The 24,756-nt window shown below is 44.8% G+C and overlaps 1 protein-coding gene across 2 annotated transcripts; it reads left to right on the top strand.

The window, feature by feature from the left end:
* Window positions 1-752: 752 nt before the first annotated feature.
* VXN (vexin) lies at window positions 753-23,837 on the top strand. 2 transcript variants are annotated; one of them, XM_032995127.2, is made up of 7 exons: window positions 753-796; window positions 3,757-3,929; window positions 6,958-7,016; window positions 12,875-13,031; window positions 17,857-17,918; window positions 19,599-19,684; window positions 20,461-23,837. In XM_032995127.2, the coding sequence occupies exons 2-7, from the start codon at window positions 3,863-3,865 to the stop codon at window positions 20,645-20,647; spliced, it is 618 nt and encodes a 205-aa protein (XP_032851018.2). In that variant the 5' UTR covers window positions 753-796; window positions 3,757-3,862; the 3' UTR covers window positions 20,648-23,837. The 2 variants fall into 2 exon arrangements, with proteins under 2 accessions (XP_032851018.2, XP_032851017.2); XM_032995126.2 differs by lacking the exon at window positions 753-796 and having other exon boundaries at window positions 3,704-3,929.
* The last annotated feature ends 919 nt before the right edge of the window (window positions 23,838-24,756 follow it).

Genomic DNA, 24,756 nt, shown 5'->3' with positions numbered 1-24,756 from the left:
CACTTAGAGAAAAATAACAGATGATGTGTGAGAAGCTCACTTTATATTTTGCTTTTTTTGTTGGTTTTCCTTTTCAATTGCAAATGCAATTCTGTGGCCCTAAAATGAAACAAAGTCATTTTCCTTCCACAAAAATGCAGCTTGTATTGCATCACACACAAGTGTAACTGTCTGCAGCATGCATGTGCAGTTTTACTCCATCTTTTATTTTTAAGTGGTTAACCGTGCATACCTCTGGTTCACCATCCTATTCCAAAAATACCCGGGGTTATCATATTGCCAAGCTAATGGTAAGAAATGGGCTCAAGTGGCTCAGCATGGATTAGATTCACCTCTTACGCAAGAGGGTACAAGACCCAGGGAGAAGTCAGAGACCTGCCCCGGGAAGAGCTCTGTCCTCTGCGGGCTGGGGAATGCCCTCGCAATCCCTTGCATATGAGGAGAGTACCAGGATGCTTCCCACCAACTTCACTGGAAGAATGCTGCACTGGAAAGGCATTGATTTGTTCACAAAGGCCAGGATAAATAAGGTCTAGAGGTTTCTCATACCTATCTTAAAACACTCAACATTTTAATTACATTTTTTGTAACCAGATTTTTTTTTTTTTTTTTTTTTTTAATTTGATTCCTTTTAAGCTTACTAGCTCTGTCATACTTGGTAAACAGGACAAGAATCTGCACTTATTTCTTCCAAATGTGTCTGAACAGATCCAGCCCATGGGAAAAGCACCCTTGCCACCTCCCCTCTCAGAGGGACATTTTGCCAGTTCATGTGATTTTCTGCCATGTTGACAAGGTTTGCTGAGCCTTCTGCTGTTTTCACCAGTTGTTTTCCCCTCAGCTTTAGCATACGTCTCTTTCCTTTCTCCACTTTTCCCTTCTTTCTGCCCACATTCCCAAAAATCACATACCTCCCCTGTCCCAGACCTGCAGATCAGGTTAGATGGATGTTTTGTCAGACACCATATGTCTGTTCTTGTGTCCTGAGTTGTTCTCCTCCTCCTCCTCAGTTGTCCTCACTCACCTTTGGTCGCCAAGTTCTTGCATCAGCAAATATTTTGATCCTTTACTGACAACACTGAGAGTTCAGATATTTGGCAAACAGCTATATCACAGCCCACAGTGGAGAATTTGGATTCCACCTGTTGTCTTGGGACTCTTCAGTCAAAAATATACCCCGGTGCCATAAATTTTCTGGGTCTTCTCATGACTGCAGTGGCACCATGTGAATTAAATTGACAGCTTACTAATTGTGTTTAGCAGTGACGAAAAATCTGAGCCTAATTTTTACACTTTTTATGTAATTTGCGGGAGAAAAAATGATTCATAGAATCAATGACTGTTTAGTGTCCTGCTCCCACCACAAACTGGACTCTTGCTAGGTCAGTAGGGAGCTGGAGGGAGATATTTCATGTGAAATCATCTGATGTGGCTCTGCAAGCAGTTCCTAGGTTGGACATTGTGGAGAGTATCTTCCTCAAGTCTGAAATTGCTGCCTGCTGTTCTTCAGCCGGTTGCATGCAGTTGAGCTTTGTAGTACACTTCCTTGGTAGGTGTTATCACACCTTTTTTGTAGCTAGATAAACCAAGACATTTGTCCCAAATAACTCACAGACAGCTAGAAAAAAAAAAAAAGTAGCCCAATATGTGCAGTCCTTCTCTTGAAGCCACATTAAGATTTCCTGCAAAACCCTGGGCATTCATAGTGCTTGACTACCTGTAAGGTCTGGGCAGAATGAAGCAGCAAATTCCCTTTCACGAACAGGGTAAAATTCATTCCCAGATGAGACATACTATACTGGCCCTCCTGAGCCCTATTTTTCTGTTGGGAAGGGATGTGAGAGCCTTTTGTCAGCACTCTGCACAGTGACTCATCCCCAGAGCATCATGTCCCTTGTAAAGGTTGGTGTTCAAAGCCTACCTGCTCAAAGCCTAACCTGTAACACAGCGAATGCCAACTGGTAACCAGCTCTTGAGTCTCACTGCATTTTCCACATCCCCCCCACTCCTCAACATAATGAAACAACAAATATTTGTTCTAATGTTAAACCTCAGCTATGATTTTAAAATATCTTTAGGTCATACCTATAATTAGGAAAACAATGACTCACGTCCAAAAGTGCCTCTTCTCAGAGGACTCTGAATACCCAAAGGTGAAATAAAGGGTGGGTTAGATGGTTAGATTTGTTATAGCTTTTTTTTTTTTTTTTGGTTAACTATTCAGTGTTGCTCTTCATTATTTTTTTTTTTTTAATCCTTTTGAAAGCTTTAAAGCCTCCCTGCATAACCGCCTCTGCTCCATTCACTGCTGAATGGACGGTGCGCTGATCTTTTTCTCGGTGGGTAATGGATTTGGTTTGATTGCTTGACACAGGAACAATAGGGGGATAAACAATTGCATTTGCACTCGTGCAGCTCCCCATCTGTTGAGTGTGTGCGCCTTCAGAGGGAGCCGGGCAGGGACAGATGAACACGCCAGCTGAGCCTGATGTTAATGACATCAGTCATACAAGCAGAACATGTGGCGCAATAAATCAAAAACTAATTGAACTTTTGCTTGATTATATTGCCGTCCCACCGCCCGTTTCAAACACGGAGCAGTTTCCTGGGACAATGCCCCCAGCCCCGCAATGGCTTTGCTGCCCCTGGACAGCAGGAGGATGCCCTGGGAGGTGACAAGTGCTAGCAGCTTCTCCTCACTCGCTTCTTTCTTGAAACAGTGACACCTTCCTCTCAGCCAAAATGCTTCCAGGCTTGGGATGCTTATTTGACCAATAATTATCATTTCAAAGAAGAAACATTACATGAATATGACAGTGACAAGCCCATGTTTGCTGGCATTTTCCCTCTGGGACTGTTGGTGGCAGACGTCTATAGGAGAAGGCAGCGCTAGTTTTTGTGGTAATTACACACACGTGCTAGCAATGAAGGCAATTCATTAGGCTGATATAATTTAATATCATTATTCACACTTGAAGGTGTTTGTGCTACATCAGTTGCTGGAGCCTGCAAGCCAAAATTTTCAAGCTTAGGTGTCCATGGCAGCAGTAAGTCACCAGAAGTTGAGGGGGCTGATTTTCATAGATGGGGAAAGCAACAATTTCTGGTGGGAGCATTAAGGAATGAAAAGCTTTGGCAAGAAGACCCTTTATTGAAGTGAATAAATACAGAATTAGGCCCCAGAATCATTAAGTCATATAGGAACCCATCTATGACTGAGCCACCTGCCATCCCCCTGGAGTGCAACCACTGATGTGTAGGGGACATACAGACCTACATATGTCTGCCTGACGTGCCCTTCTTTAGTCACCTGCATTTGAAATTTCACACTGAAGTGCCCAGGACTCAGGTACTAGTTTATGAACTTATAAAGCACAAAACACTTTTCTTAATACGCCTAAAATCAGCTCCTCAGTATATGGGAGGAGAAAATTTTTATGATAAATGTGTTAAAGTACACAAAGTATTAACCCAACTTATTTCAAAAATCCTTCCAGTACTTCTGTAAATATTTATTAGCCTAAATATTTGCTGCACAGAACAGACTCTAATTATTAGCCATTTATTGCAGAGGATTCTCCAAACTGGTAAAAGGAGACGTAAAATAAAGTGCTCCTATCTGAGCAGAGGCTTAAGTAACAGCTAAATTAAATCTTTGCATTAATAGTATTCATAGAAAGGCAGATGGGAGCAGAAAATGTTGCAATAGAGAATATGGAATGAGATGAGATCACAGCATCAGTCTGTCCTTTGTAGATCTGGACAATGATCACAGAGCCAGATTGGATTAGTGAAACCTATTTACCAGAAGTTCAGAGCGGTTGCATGAAGCTGAAAGGCAGTCAGGAGGGAGAGGGGGAAAATGCACCAGATTTACAGCTGCAGTGACGAAAATTTAGAAGTTTTCACCACTGTGATTTCATCCAAATGTGAGTACATCAAAACTGTAACAGCCGCTGCGGTGTTGTCTTGTAGCTGGATGGGGTGTTTAGCATCAGGGGAATCTCTGAAGTGAGCAGCTCAACTGTTCTGCCGCGCCGGGCTCCGCTTCCAGCCCGGCGCTCGCTGCCTGTTTCTGGAGCTAATCCGTGCAGGTGCTTCAACACTGTGGCTGCGTAAAACCTCCGCGCTGGCGAAAACTGGGAGATCTGGAATCGGTGTTGATATACCTATGAGGTAATTGCTAAAGTGACAGCTTGCAACTGTGTGGGTATTCTGTGTAACAGAAAAGAAAATGAAGTTCTGCAAGCAGTTAGCAGCTCACAGGAACCGGGTGGACTGTGTGAATGTTGAGTTTAAGTCTGCTGGCTCAGTAAGTGGAACATTTCCAAAGCCATGCCCTGGAAATGAATGCATGATTAACATTAATTGCTTGTAATGAAGAGTAAGAACCGGACAAAGCCCAGTCTGCATTTGATTGAACAAATTAGTTTAAACTCAATGGCTGCATATTTCAGCAACAAGAAAGCAGGTAAAAGCAGGGAAAACAAATTGTGGGGCCAGATCAGATCTTTACTTTAAGCTGCAAGCATGAGCTCTCAGCTGCTGAATTTCAGAAAATAAGTGGAAAGGACAAAGTGAACTGTCACTGTAATCGGTTTTGTTGCCCGAAAGCTAGGCTGTACGTACAAACAGCGTCTTGCAGGCAAATCCAGAAACATCATCTGCAAGGATTCATTCTTTCCCTTCCTGCTCCCACTCCCTGCAGAAAATCGTGTTTGCAGGGAGAAGCCCTGCAGCCCCACTGTTTGCACTGCTGCCATTGTATTCCTGCGCAAGTGGGTCACTTCTGGCTACCTCCGTGATTCACTCTCCTTTCAATGGCTATTCAAGTAATTGCATGTTTGCTGGTGCTGTGACTTCCCTTTCATGCCTTGCCTTTCTTCAGCCTCTGTAAGCCATTTGCCACTCGCTCTGGCAGACGACAGGCAGTGAGTTGGACTGTGGCTCATACGTACTCTGAAAATATGCAAATTTATTACCGTTAGGCAGATTTACGTGTTGTTCCTTGTGCACCAGCCTGGGCACCAATAGCAGCACAACAGTACTTGTTTCTGACAGAAATCTATATAAACTGCTCCTCACACTGTCCAGTAAAGTACATAAAATACCAGCGAGACAAGAAGATAATTCCTCGCATCACTAAACTTTTCTGCACTTGTGTGTGTTGCTTGTGAGCAATTAGTTTAGTCTTCACACGATGAAATTCCAGAATTAAGGGTGATTGCAGCAGCTTCGAAACCAAGTTAGGGCGTATACCTAGGGAAAAAAAACACCTTCACTATGTTTGTCTGGTTTTCATCCCACACTCACCATGGTTTAAATTATAAAACGTGTCCTGCAGGAGAAAGCAGTAGGGCTCCCTAAGGATATCATGCCATGAAAACCAGACTGTAATCGAACTGACAGCTTAGCACACTCTCAAGCTCTCCACAGGCGGATAACTTGTGATGAGTTCAGTGTGGAAGTCGCCTGCCCTGCAGCGGGTCGCTGGCAGGAACCCTGGACAAGACTGGTCTGTCCCGCTCCACCATGGGCAGAGCACAGGCCAAAACTTTATTTCAATCCAGTGGGGTCCTAACGCTCAGCACTGATATCCCCACTGGGGTACCGAGGGATGGCTTTTAGACAAACACAAGCCGTCTAGGAAGAGTGACTTTGGTCCTGCTGCCTGCTCTGCTTGTCCCGGAGCCCTGGAAAGCCCAGTCACTTGTTATTCCTGCCATCGGAGGAGAGGAGTTTGGCTGCAGTAACGAGCAGCTTTGGATGACCTCCGGCTGCTTCCACAGCATCAAAAATTTTTGCAAACATTAATTCGTAGCAGCGATAAGCACTGCAACTCCTGGAGTTGAATGCATGCCAAAAATGTAAAGGAAAGCTCACCTGGAGAGTAAGAGTCACCCGTCATCCCATAACAAACCTTCCTGGCTCTTCAAAGCCTTTGATTATACATGAGCCTGAATAGGAAACCCCCATTCACGTGCCCTGCCCTTAGGGTCAGACTTTAGAATTGGAGTTAATTCTCCGAATTTGGCAGGGTTTTGCAGACCTGTTTCTTTCCCTGACTGCTAAATCCTATAACTCCTGTAGCCTGAACACAGGGGAGGGTAATAATTTTAAAGAGCAAAGGGTAAGATGTGATGAGAGGGAGAGCTGGGAGTATCACAGAGTCCTTCAGGCCAGTTTCAAGTCAAACTGAAACAAGTGTTTAAACAATCTCTACTTTGTCCAAAAAAACCCTCACCCAAAACCAGTTGCTTCAGTCCAGTCAAAAGCTTGGTTTATGGTCCCGGCATCCTGTGGGTCTAGTGGCTACTGATTCTGGTTTGCCTATGATTTTGGTGTCTTCATGAGTCTAAGAAAAAAAAAAAAATTGAGAAACAGACTTTAAGCAAAATGCCCTAAGTTAAAGAACCAAATGGGTCATTTTGAGGATTGAAAAGTCTTTAGTGCAAATGTTGTGCTCTGGACACCATGCAGTAAAAGTGAAATGACATCATGAAAGGGTTTGAGCTTACTGAAAAAGTCCCTATCTAGATAAAATGATAGGCCTCTCCAAAGTTAATGTATACACTAGTCACGTTTGAAGGTGACTGCATGGAAAGAGAAGCTCAGTTCCTTCTGAAACACTGGGAGGTGGGAGGCCAGATCAAAACTCAGGAAGGAGAAGGACAGTTCCTCCTGGAAGCCTATGGGAGATGTGTAGAAACTTGGGGACAGCTGTTGCTCTGTGCCCACGGATGTCTGTATTGTACAGATAGACCATGGTCCCTGAGATGACATTGAAAACTACTTTCTTTTAGGATGTTTTAGCTGGAATCCTCCTTAAACCCTTTCATCTTCCCTCGCCCTGCCCCGGGCCCCCAATGTACCCTCACAGAGGACTTTTAGAGGCATGTGTAACCTCATCTTGTTCACCTCCGCTGCACCCTGACTGTGTTTCTGTTCTTTTTGCAGCATGTAGTCCTCCTGCCCGAAGACAAGCCAAAAATACGCAGCACATCCTAACAAAGAGTGTAAGAAAAATCTCCCTTCTTCTCCCTCCTTTTTTTTTTTTTTTTTTTTTTTTTTTTTAAATTCTAGTTGGCTACACTTATCCTTAAAAATGCCAGGGATAAATGGGAAGCAGATCTTTCAGGGCAAAGAAGTGCATCAGCATCTGATGCAGTGAGTGGGGCAGAAAACAGGAAGGGGAGTTTCTATAAAGCTACAGTTTATTTACAGAGGCACTTCAAAACTTCAAAAAACACAGTCTTGATGTGCAGAGACAGTCAAAATGAACATAGCATCTTATCAATATAGGTCATCTGATGGAATCACAGACTTATTTCTTATCCATAAAGCCTTGATAGTGCCAGAAGGAGAGGCAGGAGTGAAAAGCAAACAAATGATATCAACACATATATGCAGTAGTCAAGGAGCCAGAATCCCATTCCCCAGGGAATCTGGGAGAAAAACATCAAGCAATGGACTGTAACCTTGAGTGAAAAAGATGGCTCTGAGAGAGCCACACAGGAATGCTTGTCCCTAGATCCCAGGGGGGGTTGCCTGTCCTCAACTCACCCCCAGTGCCCCGGCACAGAGGGCAAGCTGGAGTTTTACCCACTTCCTGCAGGTAAGGTACCCCCCCACATTCAAATAACAGCATTTTTCATGCTCTGAGAAAACGTTTTCCAAGTTTGGACATTTTGACATATGGGTGTGAGGTTCCTTGTCTTCAGAGCCAGTTTTCCCTCCTTAAATCCACTTGGCCCATTCACAGCCCCTTCCACGATCCTCTTATCGCAGTTCTGACTGGCAGGAATGACGGCCTCTTTCTCTTGTGCAAATCAAAGTACTTTTTACAAGCTCCAAGACTCTTCTGCCAAAGCACTTCTTCTCACTATAGACCTCTCTTTTCTCTAGCACTTTGTTGAAATATTTTACTCCATGGCCTTTCCTTTTTCCATGCCCCATCCCACTTCCCAGCCCCATCCTCATTTGTAAATAGCCTCCTCTTCAGGAATAATCCTATTCCTGATTCCCTGATCTCTCCACAGCACCATAGGCACCACCCTGCTTACCACACTTACCTGTGCACTGGAAGAAAAACTCACCATATTCACTCCTATCCCCTCTCTTAGTTATTAAAGCAGATCAAAGGATCCCAATACTTCACAGGATGCCTGTAGTGGTCCCTAGATGCCTGTCGTGTTTGGGTAGAAATTATATATGTGTTTATTTTCTCAATATGTGAAAATCTTATTTTTGTCCCGTAACCGAGGCTGAATTTTCAAAATGACTCTTCATTCCAAGTGATGATGAGAATCAGAGTTCTGAAGTGTTACTCAAAATAAGCCATTTTGATATACCCCTTTTTTATTTGTTATGCCTTTGGTATATCTTGTTTTCCATGTAATATAAACGTAGCATAAAAGCCCAGACCAAAAGTGAACTGTTCTGACTTCATAAAACAGAATGCACAGATAATTTCTCCATTTTTTTGACAAAATAGATACTTTTCCAACCAATTCTAACCAGAATTTTCTCATAAAACTATTCAGCTGGAAAATTTTCAGCTAGCTTTCATTGAAATCTAGGGCAACTGCATGTCTGCTATCATGTTCTGAATCTCGGCAGATAGATAGTTGTTGTTTCTGCTAAATGGGAGCCTCTAATATTTAATTTGGATTGGATTAGCTGCTGTAGCAACACTATACTCATAAGGCTCTAAGAAATAAGATAAGAAAGTCCCTGGTTTGTTGCTGTATTTTTAGAAGATTTTTGTTTTCCTTTGGGGCTTTCCTGACCCCAATTAAAGATGTCCTTTGATTGGCCCTTAGCCATGATGCAGGCAGCATCATATTAGCAGTGGGAGCACCGAGCCTGAGGAATGGTCTGCAGCTCTAGCTAAGAAAACAAGCAAGGCTCCCAAACCAAAGCAGCTGGCACAGTCAACTCTTAGACTTCTGCATTCCCCTTCTTCAGTATGATGCAGCTGCTTACAGCTCACGCTCAAGCATTCAAATAAATTGCATATACTGGAATATATGTGTGAGGAAGTTGTGATTGCCAATTTCTAGACCCACAGAAAAGTAGCAAAATGATTATTTATTTTTCACTTTTACCTCTGCACCTGCAGCCAGTGCTGTAGAAATGCCTCAGCTAACATGAAATCTTCTGCTCTGGTGATTTCAGTGGATGCACAACTTTAATCCTCAGTAAGGGCAAAAATAGCAAGCAACGTGGACATCTGCCAGACTTTTTTTTTTTTTCAGCAGAAATACTCAAGCAGTGTAGCATTAAGTGATTTAACATTCAGATGACTGACCTTGGGGGGTAACTTCCATCACATTCAAGAACCCATCCCAAATGCACGATCCTGACTGTGGAAGGGTGAGAGAAAAGGGGAAACACCTTCTTTTTTTTTAATTGATTGCTTCACAAATATGTTTATTTACAGTTCCTGTTGCCCTATTAAGATTAATTTACAGTGGTAGTATATCCTTCCCTTCTCTTCCCCTGCTCTTCTAGCCCCAAAATCCTTTGGGTAGAACTATCTGGACACCAGTACCTGGCTACTTTGCAGAAAAACGGCAAATCCCTCTGTGCATGCTAGTGCTGCCACATTAAAAATTAGATCAGCATTAGACCATCAAAAAGAGCTTAACTCTACAAATCCGTCATTTCCTCCACTAACAAGCACCTTGTTGTTCTGTCTCTAAGCTTCAAAGTTTTATCCAAAGCCAGATGTTTAATTGTCACTTCTAGTGGTTGGTTGTTGGTTTAGCAGTGGGATCTTGGGGTCCAGGAGCAGGGGTGGTGGAACAGCCTCTGTGCTGCTCTGCAGCCCTCCTGTGCCCTCTGCACCCCCCCACTTAGCACAGCTAATTCCAACTGCGGGTATGCCAGGCCTCAGTGCTCTCATGTGCACGGTAAAGCCCGCAGAAAAAGAGACTTTGCTGAGCTCTGAATTCAGAGTCACCATCCTGCAAACAGACTGAGCCAGTCAAGGGACTTACTTACAGGTTCTAAAAAGAGTAAGTTTTTAGAGAGCAGTTTACTAATTCTGCATAGTTTAGCTGACTCCGCCATTCAGAGAGATTTAAGTTTCCTGGTACGTCTAGAAAAGAAAAGTGACTTCCAGCTGATCCTTCTGCCTTACCCTGGGTACCCTAGAGAAATGTCAGCTCTGGTTTAGATCAAAACTGAGCTACAGCAGGTTTAGTTTCCTGACCTAGATAAGTCTTTACATATTACAGTAATGGGTGTGGTAGCTAAAGTCAGGGTAAAATCTTGAATTAATAGATAAGAAACTCCAAAATTGTACTACAGCTAAATGCTGGAAACAAATATGTTAACTGAAGATGTGCTATAGAGATTACACTGTTGTCTCCAGCTGTAACTGAAGATGGCTTTGCAACTTATTTATACAGATCCTTCTGCTTAAAGGGGTTTTGACATTACTGATATGACATGCAACAAGGAATCTTGAAAACACAGACAATGCATGTAAATAATTCCTGCTGTTAACAGAGTTAAAATTTGTGCTTCCTTTCCCCAAACTGTATTTCATCCTTTACAACACATAGGCAGATTGCTAAGCTTCAAGTCAGTGGTGATTTACATTGATCAAATAAGCCACTTTCAGGATTAGAGATGACTGCAGCCAGCATCCTACTTACCAAAAATGCTCCTTCCATGACTATACAAAAGAAGCGACCTCAGGTATCTCAGTAGCAGAGGGTTGCAGACATTTGCTGTCACACGCCAAAGAAGACTGAGTGCGACCAAGAGCACTGCACATCTTCCCAGAGCTGGCGGGAAAGGTGAGCTTTGTAGCGTTCCTCGAAAGCTGGAAGAGCTCGGTTCACACAAGGCAGACTCCAAGGGCTGTCATGACACAGCCTCATCGTATTCGTAACGAAGACTGGTGTCTCCACCGGCGTCACTGTGGTGGTGGGGGGTGACGCCTCTGGTAAGCAGCTTGCGAGGTTCGGGTGGTCAGGGCATGCGTGGACACCGGAGCCCGCAGCCTGCGAAGAGCCACTGCAGAGGGATGGGGATGTCCTGGAACTGGTCCAGGGGCAGCTGGGAGAGAGCCAACGCCAGCTGCTTAAGCAGCAACAGGAGGCCTCTCACCACCAGCATCACCCTCGTTTCTGAATTATCAGAGTGATGCCGAGGCTCGGCTCTGCCCGGCAGTGTCAGATTCGTGGTCAGTAGAGCTGGGCCCCAGCCACAGACTCCTTTGGCACATGCTTGTCTTCAAGGATGCCAGGAGTCCCTTTGACTTAACGCTGGGCACATCCTTAAGTAGCTCACGGATCAGGGACTGTGTTAGGCTGTGTGCCAAAAGCCACAGAACTAAGAGAAAACCCCTCTTAGGTTTCCTTTAGTCTTTGATTGCCTCACCAGCCCTTCCCAGCAATATTTTTGCTTGCTGTTGGCCCGTTTCTGCTCCTTGTCCTGCTGATCAGTAGGATGTAGGTCTTCTAGCCTTCTCCAGACTCCTGAGGGTACATGGATTCAAAAGAGTAAAAAGTGGTGTCAGGTTGGGGTTTTTCTTTTTTCCTGTTTTGGAAAACATTGGTTTGCATGTGTTTTTATAGCTGTGTAAAAATTTACGTACACAGAATATTGCAGATTAATGGCAAACTGAATTAAAACAAAGAAAATGGACAATTTTGCACAAGAGGACATGCTTGAATGCAGTCTTTTTTCTATCTTGTCTTGATCTTCGTTAGAAGGCAGAGCAACAGATGGAATTAAGCCTTTTTCTATGCCAATAGCGGACTGGTCAGTTGGTGGTCTCAGTCTTGAGACAAAAATAACTGTATTTATATATAAAACACACAAATGGCAGTCATCGGTAAAATGGAAGTAACTGCTTTTCTCCTGGTCTTCCAGAATATGATCAACATAAGTAAGTCTAATAAGAAGTAGTCTGAATAGTTGCCACGTGTCTTATTTCCTTGCTGGTTTGGACCTTCACTCTGTTTAACTGGTTCTCTGTATGACAGTAGCAAATCTTCAGGAAAGAGTGGGGAAAAGAAAAAAAAAAAAAAATAAAAAAAAACAACTTAGAACATCTTTCCCTGCTGTCAGGACCTTAATCTTCTTGAAAAAGTTGTTTCCAGACCATCCTTGATAACAGTCCTGATGGATCCACCAGCTTGGAGCCTATCCCTGTTTTTTTAAGCTCACATTAGCTCTGGCCTCCCCAGTTGCCTGTGGCAGCACAGTGAGTGCCATGGCTTAGTTGTGATCGATCTAAGAAAGAACTTTACCTTGTTCGTGCTTGTTTTCAGGGGCTCTGAGGTACAGGGGGTCTAATGTTCAAAGATGCAGCTCTCAGTGAGTTTTGTTTGAGCGAGCTAATGTTTGTGAAAATTAATCACTAGGAGCACAATTTTCAATGCACTGTATCCTCTGCAGTCGTTTACCATATATAAAATGTAAATAAGGCCAAAAGACAGGAGAGGCCACGAAGAAATAACATTTGTAATTCACAATGCAGAAGTTTAACTGGTTGCCCAGGATATGATGTGATAAGAAATTAAATTTGAGCTGTCTCAAAGGCATGTCCTATTTAGTAGGCCTTGAAAAGGACCATGCTTCAGTCTCCTGAGGAGAATACAGAAAGGTGCACCTAAGTAGCTGGGTCCCAGGGAGACCCCGCGTGATTTTCCCATACTTTTCTACACACGTGAAGGCAGGAGCCAAACAAAGCAAACCGCACAGCTCTCACAGCCCCCACCCAACAGAATCCCCTTTGGGTGACAGTAAAGCGGCGGGAAGAGCAAGCGCCGTGCTGCTCCCCCGTGACCCTGACAGACCGCCCAACCTCCGAGGCCGGGTGTAACAACGGGACAGTTTTGCCTCTTCCCCGTAGGTGGTAGCCCCATCCGACCGCCGTCCCCACGGGACAGAGAAGGTGCAGCCCCACGAGCGTGACCTCCTGCGGGCGCTGTGCAGGGAAGACGAGGCGCGGGGCTTGCGGAGCGGGCAGCGGGGACCCTGCCCCGCCAAGGGCACCGCTGCCCAGCACGGTAAGTCCGCAGGAGTGCTTTTATCCCTCTCTGGCTTCGGAACATTTCCAGATATTGCCGCCTTCCAGCTTGCAGCGAAGCAGGCGCTCTGTTATGTACCTGAAGGATACTTCCATGCTTAAAATGTCCGACGGAATTAATGAGATAGCGACCGTGGCGTTGCACGGCTCTCGCTTATTCAGAGTCATACGCTCACTTTACTCAGAGTCATAAATGCTCCTTTTCCAAAGGCTGGCAATATTTTAGAGATGGTAGATTGCAAATCACTGAGTTTGCCCGAGTCATTTTATTAGATAAGATGCCTGTTCGGTTGCTTGGAACTTGCCAGAACATAATTATTTGGGATTCTGGATGTCATCCACAGACTTGATTTTGTTTTTTCAACCAAAACTTGTTCAGCGTATTTGTGAGAACCCGTAACAGAAAAATAGAGTTTGACAATGCAAAACCAAGAAAACAAGTAAACGTAAATACACTGGTCATTCAGCTCCTTCAGTGCTGGTATGATATGTTTGGAAGGTCGAAGCTGGAGCAAGGCCATGCAGTTTGGCAAGGGAGTGGCCTTTTTATCAAAACCACATCTTTTGCTCTCCCTTGAAAATAACTCAGATGCAGTCAAGTCATAAGCCTTTGAAAAAATCCCATATGGCACGTGTTTGGTAGAGATATTGGACATTTAGCTGTTAAAAGGTGCTAAATCTGTAAAGCAGATACTATCATGAAGGTGCATGTTCCTCACACCACTGGTTTCCAACTGCACTGCTCATAAGCCATCCCATTAGGAACACAGACCAGACAAGAGTGGGACCTGGGAAACTGGGAAGAAGGAAACTGAGCTTGGGACTGTAGGGAAGGATCTCAAACGAGGACTGGAGCCAAGAAATGGCTGAACAAAGATCTGGAGCTTGAGGGATGGAAAGGAGAGAGGAGGAGGAGTGGCTGGGACCAGCTGTGGGGTAGTGGGTGGCAGAAAGTCAGTGCTGGAGAAAGGATGGACTGCTGGTCTCGGCTGTTAGGGGCAACAAGAGGTAAAGGATGACAGCTAGGTGAGAACAAGAGAAAACATGTAGGAATCTGAAAAGAAGATCAGAAAAAGAGGGAAACAGTTCTTGTAGGGGGAGAAAGGAAAGCGATTGGTCAAAGAAATTGGGATGCTGAATGGGAAAGAGGGACCACAAGGTGTTGTGGCTTAATCCCAGCCAGCAGCCAAACACCACTCAGCCACTCGCTCACCCTCCCCCCACCCTGGGGAATAGGGGAGAGAGTTTGGGGGGGGTAAGGGTAAGAAGACTCATAGCTTGAGATAAAAAGCAATTTAATAATTGAAATAAAATAAAATTAAAACAATAATGATAATAGTAATAATAGAAAATACAGACGAGTAACACACAATGCGATTGCTCACCACCTGCTGACCGATGCCCAGCCCGTTCCCAACTTGGGATCCCAGAGAAGAGAGAATCCTGAAATCACCATCCCAAAAACTCGAGTGGAGCTTCCCAATCAACCTTTATCTATATACTGAGCATGATGTTAGATCCTGTGGAATATTCCATTGGACAATTTGGGTCCGTTGCTTTGGCTGTGCTCCCCCTGCCCAGCTTCTTGTGCACCTGCACACTAACAGGACATGAGGAGTTGAAAAGTCCTTGATTTCTTAGCAAGAACTGGAACACCAGTACATTATCAACATTCTTCTCATATCAAATCCTGTACTGAATCCAAAACACAGCACTATTCTAGCTACTAAGAAGGAAGGAGAAGAAAAAAAAAAATAACAAACAGCTAACTCTATCCCAGCTGAAATCAAAACACTAAATTTAAATTAGAATAAAAAATAAAACAAAAAGGACTGACTGAGGAGCAGAAGGAGAGAGTGAGGCAAACAGGACAGGACAGACTCACCAGGAGCACCTGGACAAGCCAAGAGAGATACTGCAGGGCTGCCTAGGGTTGTTTGTGGGATCCCTGTTCCCCCCAGCACGGAAGGTGCTCAGGGACCGCGGCGGGACATCTCCTGCCGTCACTCCCTAAGGCCTGTCTGTCACTGCCACCAGACTCCTCAGTGATGCCCAGCACCTCCGACAGACGATGTCTCCCCTTTTCCTGGGTGCCTGTCTCACGCCTCTGACTGCGGCACCCGGGAGTGCTCAGTTCCTCCTGCCACTAAAAACTGTGCTTTGACTATGAGCAGCACTTCATTCGGCTCGAGCCTCTGAAAAACTGGATCCCAGGAACTTCTGATCTTAAACTCAGTCCCTACCTCTCACTGTTCCCCCGGCATAACTCCATGTCCTCCAGGAGGTGATGAAGCTGATTTTTTAAAACATCTGTGCAGATGATGACCACAGTGATCAGCAGTACAGAAGACCCCATGAAAATATTAATCTTTCTGTCCCCAGGGGACTCGCTGGTGGGGAAAGTAAGTATAGGACTGTGCACTGAGAAATAAAAGCTAAGGGTGAACAACTGATTTCTGAGTGCACACTGTCTGTATGAGTGAAGCAGAAAGTCTGCGGCAAAATGGTTTCTGGTCACAAATTAGAGACTGAATCTCAACGTCTAGATCTTTGGGGGGGATGAAATAATTTTGATCTAGTTATGGTGTTTCATAACTTTTGAGTGCCTGACTTTACAGATTTAGCCTTTTAAGGGGAAGAAAGTAGAAGTGTTTGCAAATATTTGTAATGAAAATACAAATAGCTCTTTGTTATGATGTGCTGCAGTGTCCAGTTTCAATATGCACTGTACTAATTATACCTACACAGAGAATAGGGTGCCATGAGAGAGTCCAGAAAGCTTTCTCCAGCTGTTTCTCAACAGATGGAGGGCCAGCATGCGATATGAAGTGAGGTATATATCTGGATATGTATCATCTATTTCATTAATCTCTGTACAAATGTGTCCTCCACATAAATTTCACCATTCAAAAACATCCTGCAACTTTCTTACTGGAAATAATTGTGTTTGTAAAGTTTTCCATGCTTGCTCCATAGATAAGTACTGTTGAATATTAAAGAGACTTCAGATTTGGTAAAGCACAATTTGAAATCTGGGTGAGCGAACAGTTCAATTTCCAGAGCGAGTGAAAAATGTATAAACAAGAGCGTAGATGAGACCATCAGCACACTTACTGCGAGCACCAGAAACCCTACACAAGTATCAGAGCATAAGGATGGTCCATTCCAGTGTGCAGGAAGGCAAGTAAGAGTAGCAAGAGCCCACAAAGAACTCCTGACTTGCACTCAAAGCTGTGCTTCGCTTCACAAGATGGATAGATTTTTCTTTAAATTGCCTTTATTCTTCAGGAAAGAAGTACTCAGTTTTGTACCAAGTTTTTGTACAAGCACTCATCTTGGAAACAAGACAGAGTAACCGATGTGGAGCAACCCTTGTCCCAGGCTTGGGCACCCACAGCACTTTCTGGAAGTGGAATTCACACCCACACTCAGCCACCACTGTCCTGAGGAGCTCTTTTGAACCTGAAGCCACGAGGACTTACTTTTGCTTAGATACTTTGCTAAAAGTCTGCCAGAACGCTTTTTTGTGTCAAGTAAGAAGAGGGACAGGCTGAAGGGAAGAATCAGACAATCTAAGAGCAAACAAACAAACAAACAAATAGATACTAACTGAAGCACTGATGCCTGGAGCCACTTGCTGAATACTGTTAGTATCTAATATGCAAGATGAGAGGAGGTGATTGAATTAAACTTTGACATGAGGGATACAGTTAGGTACCTAATGGAATTACAGGGTGGGGTGGGGTGGGGCGAGCGGGAAGAGAGAGCCTAGTTAATATATTTATCGTGGTCAGATATTGCTCCCAGAAGGAGAAGACAGTTCTGACTCTGAACTCATGCTGGAGACAGCACTGTAAGGAGCACCTTGGCTATTTCTGATATTTGCTGGCATCATATATATTCCATCGGTCACAGCAGTTGTGAATCATATTGTATCATCTGTCTTGGTGAATCCTGGTGCTTCTGCAGACCCTTGCTCTTCGCTTACCTGAATATACTTTCGAAAAACAGCAGACAACTGAAGATTGCCAGAAACAGAAAGAAAGAGAAAATAAAAAAAATATAAAAGAGAGAGAGAGCCACATTCCCACAGCCAAATGGGAGGATTTGGCTCCATGAGAAACAATCTGGAATCCCTCACTTGTTTGTTTCCTCAGCATAGCTAGCAGGAATGTCAGTTTATCCGTGGATAAGTTATCAGCTGGGCACTCACTTGTAACTGAAAGGTAACCTCCAGGTTTGAGGACAGCAGAGAGAGGTGCCACTCAGCCACAGAGAGACAGAAAGGTTAAAATCCCCCCCTGTGATGGGGCGGACGTAGCACACATCGCTGCCCAGGTAAGAATAACCCCCAGGGCAATTCAGAAAGGAGAATGACCTCCTAGGCAGGACAAACCTGGCAGTGGTGGCTCCAAGATGCACAAAAACTGCATTACCCAGCCCCTGCTGAGGAGCAGCGGATGGGACCACTGTTTATATATGTATAAATGTGTGCAGAGGGGAAGGGCTCCCACTTGGCTTGGTCTGCTAAGGACACATATCTCATTTGAAAATTCTTGGAGCAAGCAGTTGAGTGACTTTTCCATAATGACTTAAGCAATTCCAAAAGCATTTATTTTGACTCCACATTAGATGATCATAATAAAGAAACTTCTGCACCTTTGCCTATAATCAAATGTAGTGGGACTACAACCTGAATCTGGGCTCTGTTCATATCCAGGTTTAACTGCATGGAAGGATGCTTTTAATAGCAGCTGTGCCAAGGGGATAATTACTGATAATGCCATGTTTCTTATGCTTTGCAGTGGGAATTACTGAACGAGAGTCATCCAAGTCCTATAATCACCCGTTGGATGGAAAGTCTTTGGTAAGTAAATGCAGCAAGGCTAACTACCACTATCTGATGCATCTTAAAATCTAGTACCTGTCAGCATGTCCCACATTAACAGCATGTCAGTTTGTCACGGTACGTGCAGATTTCAAAGTCTTTGTTAAGGCTTTGAGACATGATTTACGCCGAAGGCTCCTTAGCTGGGAGCTGAGACTGGCACAGGAGAGCTGCCCCTCAGGGAACCAGGAAGGGGTGTGAGATGGAAACAGGCAGGCTCCCGTTCTGGATGCTCAGCCACCTGCAAGAGCTAGGAGGAACTAGCCTCTTGTTTCTCAAGGAATTTCAAATATTAGAAAAAATATAATTTTTAAAGTGGAACAAGCATCAAATAATTCATATCGTCCAGAATGCCAACCTGACATGATAATCAGATAACTCAAAATTGTCAATAAATAGTTGGTGGGAAAATCATCACACAAACCCCAAAATTTTGTTCTGTAATGGACAGACAAAATGTTTTGGTTAAAAATGACTCAGCTTTACTAAAATGCTTTCCCCCCCTTCTTTTTCTTACCAAATAACAATTTTCAAAGTCCCTACATTTTATAAAACCTAAATTTTCAAACAGAAAATAGTCTTTGAAAGGTTTCTGACCAACACCAGACCATGCCATAGAAACTTTATGGCTTCAGATGCTCTTTGGGATGGCTACGATATATTGCTAGCTGGTAGCTGGGCTACCCTCGGGAAAAATTACTGTACAATATTGAAGGTTGGTCAAAATTAATTATATTCAGTGTAATGAAACTAGTTGCACCTATCAGTAATTAACCCAGTCAAATTTCAAAGGATGCTTGCAAAAGTGATTTCAAACATCCTTAAGTTGTGGGATACTTGCAGAGCACACCTAAATGTATCTAGTCCCAGATTAATCCCAGGGGGAATAGCCGTAGACAGCTTAAGACCAGTTACAGTAGTGACAATAATACGAAGAAATTTTTCAGTATTGACGGTAGAATCAGTAAGTGTGTTTATTGCCTGAAATTACAAGAGCACATCACAAATTTTGACATTTTTCCTCTACTTCTGGGCAACCCACACTTTAGTTTACCATCTTGGAGGATACGCCAGTTTCATTGGCGTGTTTATGGGAAAACGTGACTCGGTTCTGGCGGGTAATTTATGATCAAATAAGACAAGGAGGACGTCGATGATTAGGCACTTGTGGGGTTGTGGCAGAACTGGGGCGTGAACCGGGTTCCCCCCACGCCACAGAGCAGCACTCAGCAAAACGGGGAAACATTTCAGAACTCATTTCTGAACTCTCAAGAAACAGCGACAGCTGGGACAGCGGCTCCCCAGCCAGCCGTGGTGGTGGCCTGGAGAGCTGCAAGAGGCAGGTTGCTCAGTCTGCACAAAGCCTTGCCTCCTCGGGAATCTAGACATAAAAACTAGGGAATAAAAAGCTCTGCAAGCTTCCCTCCTTCGATGGGAGGTGTAATTCTTGCTCACACGAGCCCGTGCTGAGCTCAGTAAGACTGTTCATCAGGATTTGTGTGGGTAAGAGTTGGGCAGCCAGGTCCTGAGCCAGCCTGCTTTCTCTTAGGAGATTTACAGGATTTATTAATTTTCCTAAAACCGCCTCTTTCCTCAAGCAGACCTGGGGTCCCTGCTCATCAGTGGTGTTTCCTAACGACGTGCTTTTTCCTCCCACAGTTCCCACCATCGCCAGTTGCCCGTATCACAGGGAAAGCGGCGGCTGTCACAGGCTCGCCCGCAGGCGACGGCACTCCTACAGACCTGTAAGTCCCTTCCCACCCCTCCTACCAAGCCTGGGGGGCTGCCGGCCACAGAAGGGGACGGGGCACCCCCACCATGGGTCACCCTCTCACCAGAAACACAAAGAAGTGGTGTCCTCTGAATTGCAGCTGTAAAACCTCAGTGATTTACAGTAAAGCTGTGCCACTTGCCTCCCAAAGGGAGGGAGAGATTGGCTAAAGGACATGCTGATTATATCATCAGCCATGGCTGTTTATACAGCTGCCCCAGTGCCAGTTACAGCTCTGTTTTATCACTAAAAAAAAAAAATCATCTGAATTTGAAATTTAAGTATTTTCCCCCTTTGAAATCTATATTTGCCCTAAGGCATCTTAGAATATCTAATTAAATATTAAAAAAAAAAAAAAAAGGTTTTATTGTCTTTAAGTATAATTAATGAACAGCTTGACCACAGTACAAATGCACTCATCAGAGGGCAGTTAACCCAGACTTGGATCCGGGTGATATTTGAGATGCTGCCGTTGCCACCTGAGGGACAGGCTCATTGTCACCGTGTCCTTGCATTCCATACACGGAGACCTAAATCCCCCCTCCACGGGTGTACGCAGCCCCCTCGGCCGGGTGGAGCTCGCCCCGCCCGGGTGCCCCTTTGCCCCGCACAGCCCCTGCTCACCCCGACTATCCCGGGGATGGGACCGGTGCAAACATTCCTGGGCGAACGGGCAGCCCTTGGTTTTCGGTGGCAGGGAAGAAAGGCCACAGAGATGAATGCTTTAGGCTTCTGCGCTTCATTTGCTAGTCACGGGCAGCGCTGGAGGAAGACGGCAGAGCACGACCTGACCCTGCCACCGGGAGCAGAAGCTTCCCTACCGCTGACGGGAGGCAGCCTGTGCGGGACCCCCAGCCTCCTGAGGAAGATGTGGATGAAGCACAAGAAGAAGTCGGAGTACCTGGGGGCAACAAACAGCGCCTTTGAGGCGGACTGATAGGGCTCGGCGTCACTTGGGAAGACAGAGGGTCCGCTAGCCAGGACAAGGTGCTCTGGGATCCATGAGGGAACAGACACCGTGCAGCTCATCCAGGAAAACAATATCCTTTTCATTACTTGACGCCATCACCTCAGAGCGATTGGAGAAAGGCTAAGGTAAAAACGGTGGATGCGATGCAACTCACTGGCCTTTCTTTGTTGCAACTGACACATTTAAGGTGAAGAATTAATTTGGTAAGGAAAGCAGTATACTAAAATCCCAAGTATCCCGCTCGACTTACGTCTTGATTCCACGATGCTGAAACTACTGCTGGCCCATTCATCATTTGACACGTCCTGTCTGAATCAGCTCGGACTTGCAACAAGAAAAGCCTGCCAGGCAGTTTGTGTATTCCTGCAAGGTAACAGATCGATTACAAGGTGCCATTAAATCCCAGGGGCCTGCTCATTGTGTACCACTGCTTGTCTTCTTCCCCCTCTCATATCATGAGATGATCACATCTTATATGCTTAGTTGAATGACACATTAAACATTTTTTTTTTCTTCAGTTTTGAAGCTTCGAGATGGAAGTAAAAGATGCAAAAATTTTAAAAGAATGAGTCAGAACTGAGCAAGTTTGCAAACACACATTTACCAAACTTTGCTACGTGACAAATTATTGGTGTTTCAAAGCAGTCAGTTGCCAGATCAAACTGTGAGTAATTGGATAACCTCAGAAGATACTTTCTTCCATAGAACCTGCTTATACGTTAAGTGCTAGACAGCAACTTACTCTCTACCTATGTGGTACAGGTTATTTCACTAAGCACACTGTTGTGGTTTGAGCTAGGAGGAAAAAAAATATGAAAGTGGTGCAACTAGGTGACTAAACATGAGATATTTGCATATAAGAGACCTGTGCTTATGAGAGATGGATTTAATGGAATTTGCTCAAAAATTCTTCTTAGAATTTTTTTCCGTTTAGAAATCGCTGGTCATGGGCCCTTGGGATTTCCTCTCCAAAAAAAAAAAAAGTTTTACGAAAAAGGTTTCACCACTGTTACAGACAGCATTCTGTTAGTCATGAACAGTACTTGCCTCATATGAATGCTCCCCTGATTATTGTAAAAGCCTTTGGTTTGCCTAAAGACAGAACTTTAAATATAAAACTGGAGGAAGCGTATCTCCTGTTGCTCATAGTAATGACGATCTCTAATCTAACCGCCAGTGCTCCAAAGCATAAATTAAAATTAAAGGTCTTGCCCCATGACAGAAGCAGAGGAAAGATGCTCCCGTCTGAAACTTGCTTGCCTGCAGCCAGTGTAGTAAAACACACCAAGGTGCCGTCATACACGGTGCCACGGTACCAAGGTGAGGAGGCTCCAGAGCTGAGAACCCACCTGAGGTCTGAACCGTATGTCAGCAGCATTAACGGCGATTACAGCTCCTTCCCCACCTACCACAACCACCTGGGCAACTTCTGCACTTGGGGTACCCGCTGACTTCGTCCACTGCTTGTGTTAAGATCATCTACCACCTGGACTCGGAAAAAAAGCATATTCTGAATTTCTCTACAGCGCAGGACTGAGGAAGCCTTTGGACTGCGGCTTGCAGAGCTGCAGGCTGGGGCGGTTACCCCCACTCAGGGGTCACCAGCTCAGAGGTACCAGGGTACCGCCTGGATGGGAGGGAAAGGCTGTGAAAGCAGCCGGGTCCTCGGGATTTGGTGTGAGCGGGGCTGGAGCAGCACACAGGAGAGGTTCGCAGCTTGACAACCTGAGCAACCGTAGTTCCACGGGATAGGAAAGCAACTAGAGCGGCCTGCTAGCTCTGCAGAGCAAAGTCCCCAGTGGGTCCAAGGAGGGCAGCAGGGGACACCTGTGTGGGGCTGGGCGTGCTGAGGGGGCAGTAGGACGGGGAAAGAAGTTCTCATTTAAAAAGTGACTATGGCTTTCCATATGGCCAGAGCCAACTCAGTCCAGAATCTGCCAAGGAGGGGAGAGGCACTAGCCCTTCATAAAATATGTCAGTCATCATGCTCAGCTGTCCATCACTGCTTTGGTCATAGGCTTCTCCTTCAGAGGTGCTCAACAACTCACAGAGGACAGCCTTGCAGCTAGAAATCACACAGACTCTCCCCTTTTCCTTACCGAAGGCAAAAGTCCTTCTCTGTCCCAGCAGCCTGACAGAGGGATGATTTGCTCTCCTGCTTTTCTTTCTTCCTCCTGGGAAAGAAGACGACAGTCCCTCATTAACCACAGGCTGAAAGACACCAGCTGCTGGAAAGGCGAGGAGAAGAGGGAATGGAGGCCCAGTATGGATCATGTGTCTCCAGCCACGGCGTGCAAAAGCAACGCCGATGCCTGCTGAAGGCTGCACACCTAAACAGCACCAGAGCAGTCTTCTCACAGGGGTCCACCCCCTCTTTTAATTGGAGCCTGACACGTTGCCCCCGTGTAATTGTCTGGACACCATGACCCTGCCAAAACCAGGTCCTCCATGACTGAACCGAGCTGGAGCCATGGCCAAGATTTTCCTGAAACATCTTTTACAAATATCACCAACCACACTACAGCCCGCTCCCCAGCCCATAGAAACCCTGACACAAGCCTTGGCCTTGCAGGCACATGCTATTTTTACGCATATAGGTAAACCTAGTAAACTCAGTGGGACTACTCTCTTGCACAGCAATGCATACATTCAAGGAGTAGGGAAAACAGTAACCACCAGTTCCCTTTTTTCATCTAATTTCCTAAGCAAAGCAAAAATAAAGAAGATGGACAGAACACTGGGAAAAGTCTATTTGCTGGATTTGTGGTAATTAAGAGAGTATTTGTGGTACTTGCCCTTGTAGATGATGTGACCCATAGAGCACAGCCCAGGGCAGCAAGAATTTTGTCTGTTGAGAAAGCTGTATCGTAGTGTTTCATTTGTTAATTAATAGTGTTAAGCAGTATAAGGATGGAGGTAAAGAGGAGATGATTAACGTTTCTACCTAATAATTTCTGTATTGTGAAATGAGTATTTATGTTTTTCTTATTTATTTAATTTATAATTTGGATCTACAAGAGGAGGAGAGATTTACAAGAAGCATATTTAATTTCTCTGTATTCCAGAAACAGCTGTGGAGATTTCTTGTACTGTAGTAGATACTTATTTTATTGACTCAAATAAAATATGTCCTATTCATAAAAAAAAAAAAATAATAAACAAGTAGCATGAAGTAACCTATGGGTCTCGGTGACTTAAAAGCTTTTGGGAAGCATTTAGTGGAAAGTAAAGGCAGGGTTCATAGCACTGAAGAACATGAACACCTGGTAGCAAAGAACCCCAGTTTTGCTCCCCTCAGGGAGAGCCTGGAAGTGTATGTTTGTGAGCAGCTCCAGTATTTTACAGGTGGTAGAATCATTGTTTGTTATCAGATACTCAGAGAAAAGCCCTGGCAGTGCCAGCAGGTAGACATGAGACACACATTTACACACCTGACCTCACGCGCATTAAGGACACAACATTGAGTCTCACGGTGGCCCTGGGAGGTAAGCAACGTCACCTCCCTCCCATCAAATAAGAACACTAAGACAAAGACTCCTCGAGGGTAGTTAAGGCTCTGGTAGAGAATAAAACCAAGTGCTTCCCATCTTCAGTCCTACCAGCTGACAGTGAAGTCACTTAACTCACCTCAAACACAACATGGTCTCTGGAACCCCGATGCTTAACCATGGCCCAACCCAAGGCGGGCTGCACGGGGATGCAGGAGCCCAGGCTAGGGGACCTGACTCAGGACTGAAAAAGGAAAGACTTTAAGCTACAAGGAAAGAAAACATATGGTGCTAGCATCCTTCACCAATCCAGACTTCGGAAAGCCCATCTTTTAGAGGATGAGTTGTCCCCGTCTGCCACACTGCCCGCAGCCCGTGCAGCTCCGCTGAAACAATGCCACATTTCTGGTCCTTCCATGACAGACAGTGTCTATGTTTAAAATGAGCAACCAGGGAGTGTCCTCTCATTGAGTGTCCACACCGCAGGACTTGGCACAGATTTTTTCCAGGACGTGGGGTAACAACCTGGCCTCTGCTGGGGACTCCTCTGCAAATACCTGACCTTTAGTCATGCATTAAAAATATCGG

Source organism: Tyto alba, unplaced genomic scaffold (genome assembly GCF_018691265.1).
Source record: "Tyto alba isolate M040663 unplaced genomic scaffold, T.alba_DEE_v4.0 Super-Scaffold_9, whole genome shotgun sequence".
NCBI lineage: Eukaryota > Metazoa > Chordata > Aves > Strigiformes > Tytonidae > Tyto > Tyto alba.
Note: the sequence above shows the minus strand (reverse complement) of the source record. Positions and strands in the feature narration are given on the sequence as shown.

Coding starts and splice junctions, on each gene's coding strand:
- VXN (XM_032995127.2), top strand. CDS start 3,863: ATGCACCAGATTTACAGCTGCAGTGACGAAAATTTAGAAGTTTTCACC. Junction 7,017..12,874: donor AGCACATCCTAACAAAGAGT/GTAAGAAAAATC, acceptor TCTTCCCCGTAG/GTGGTAGCCCCATCCGACCG. Junction 13,032..17,856: donor GGGCACCGCTGCCCAGCACG/GTAAGTCCGCAG, acceptor TATGCTTTGCAG/TGGGAATTACTGAACGAGAG.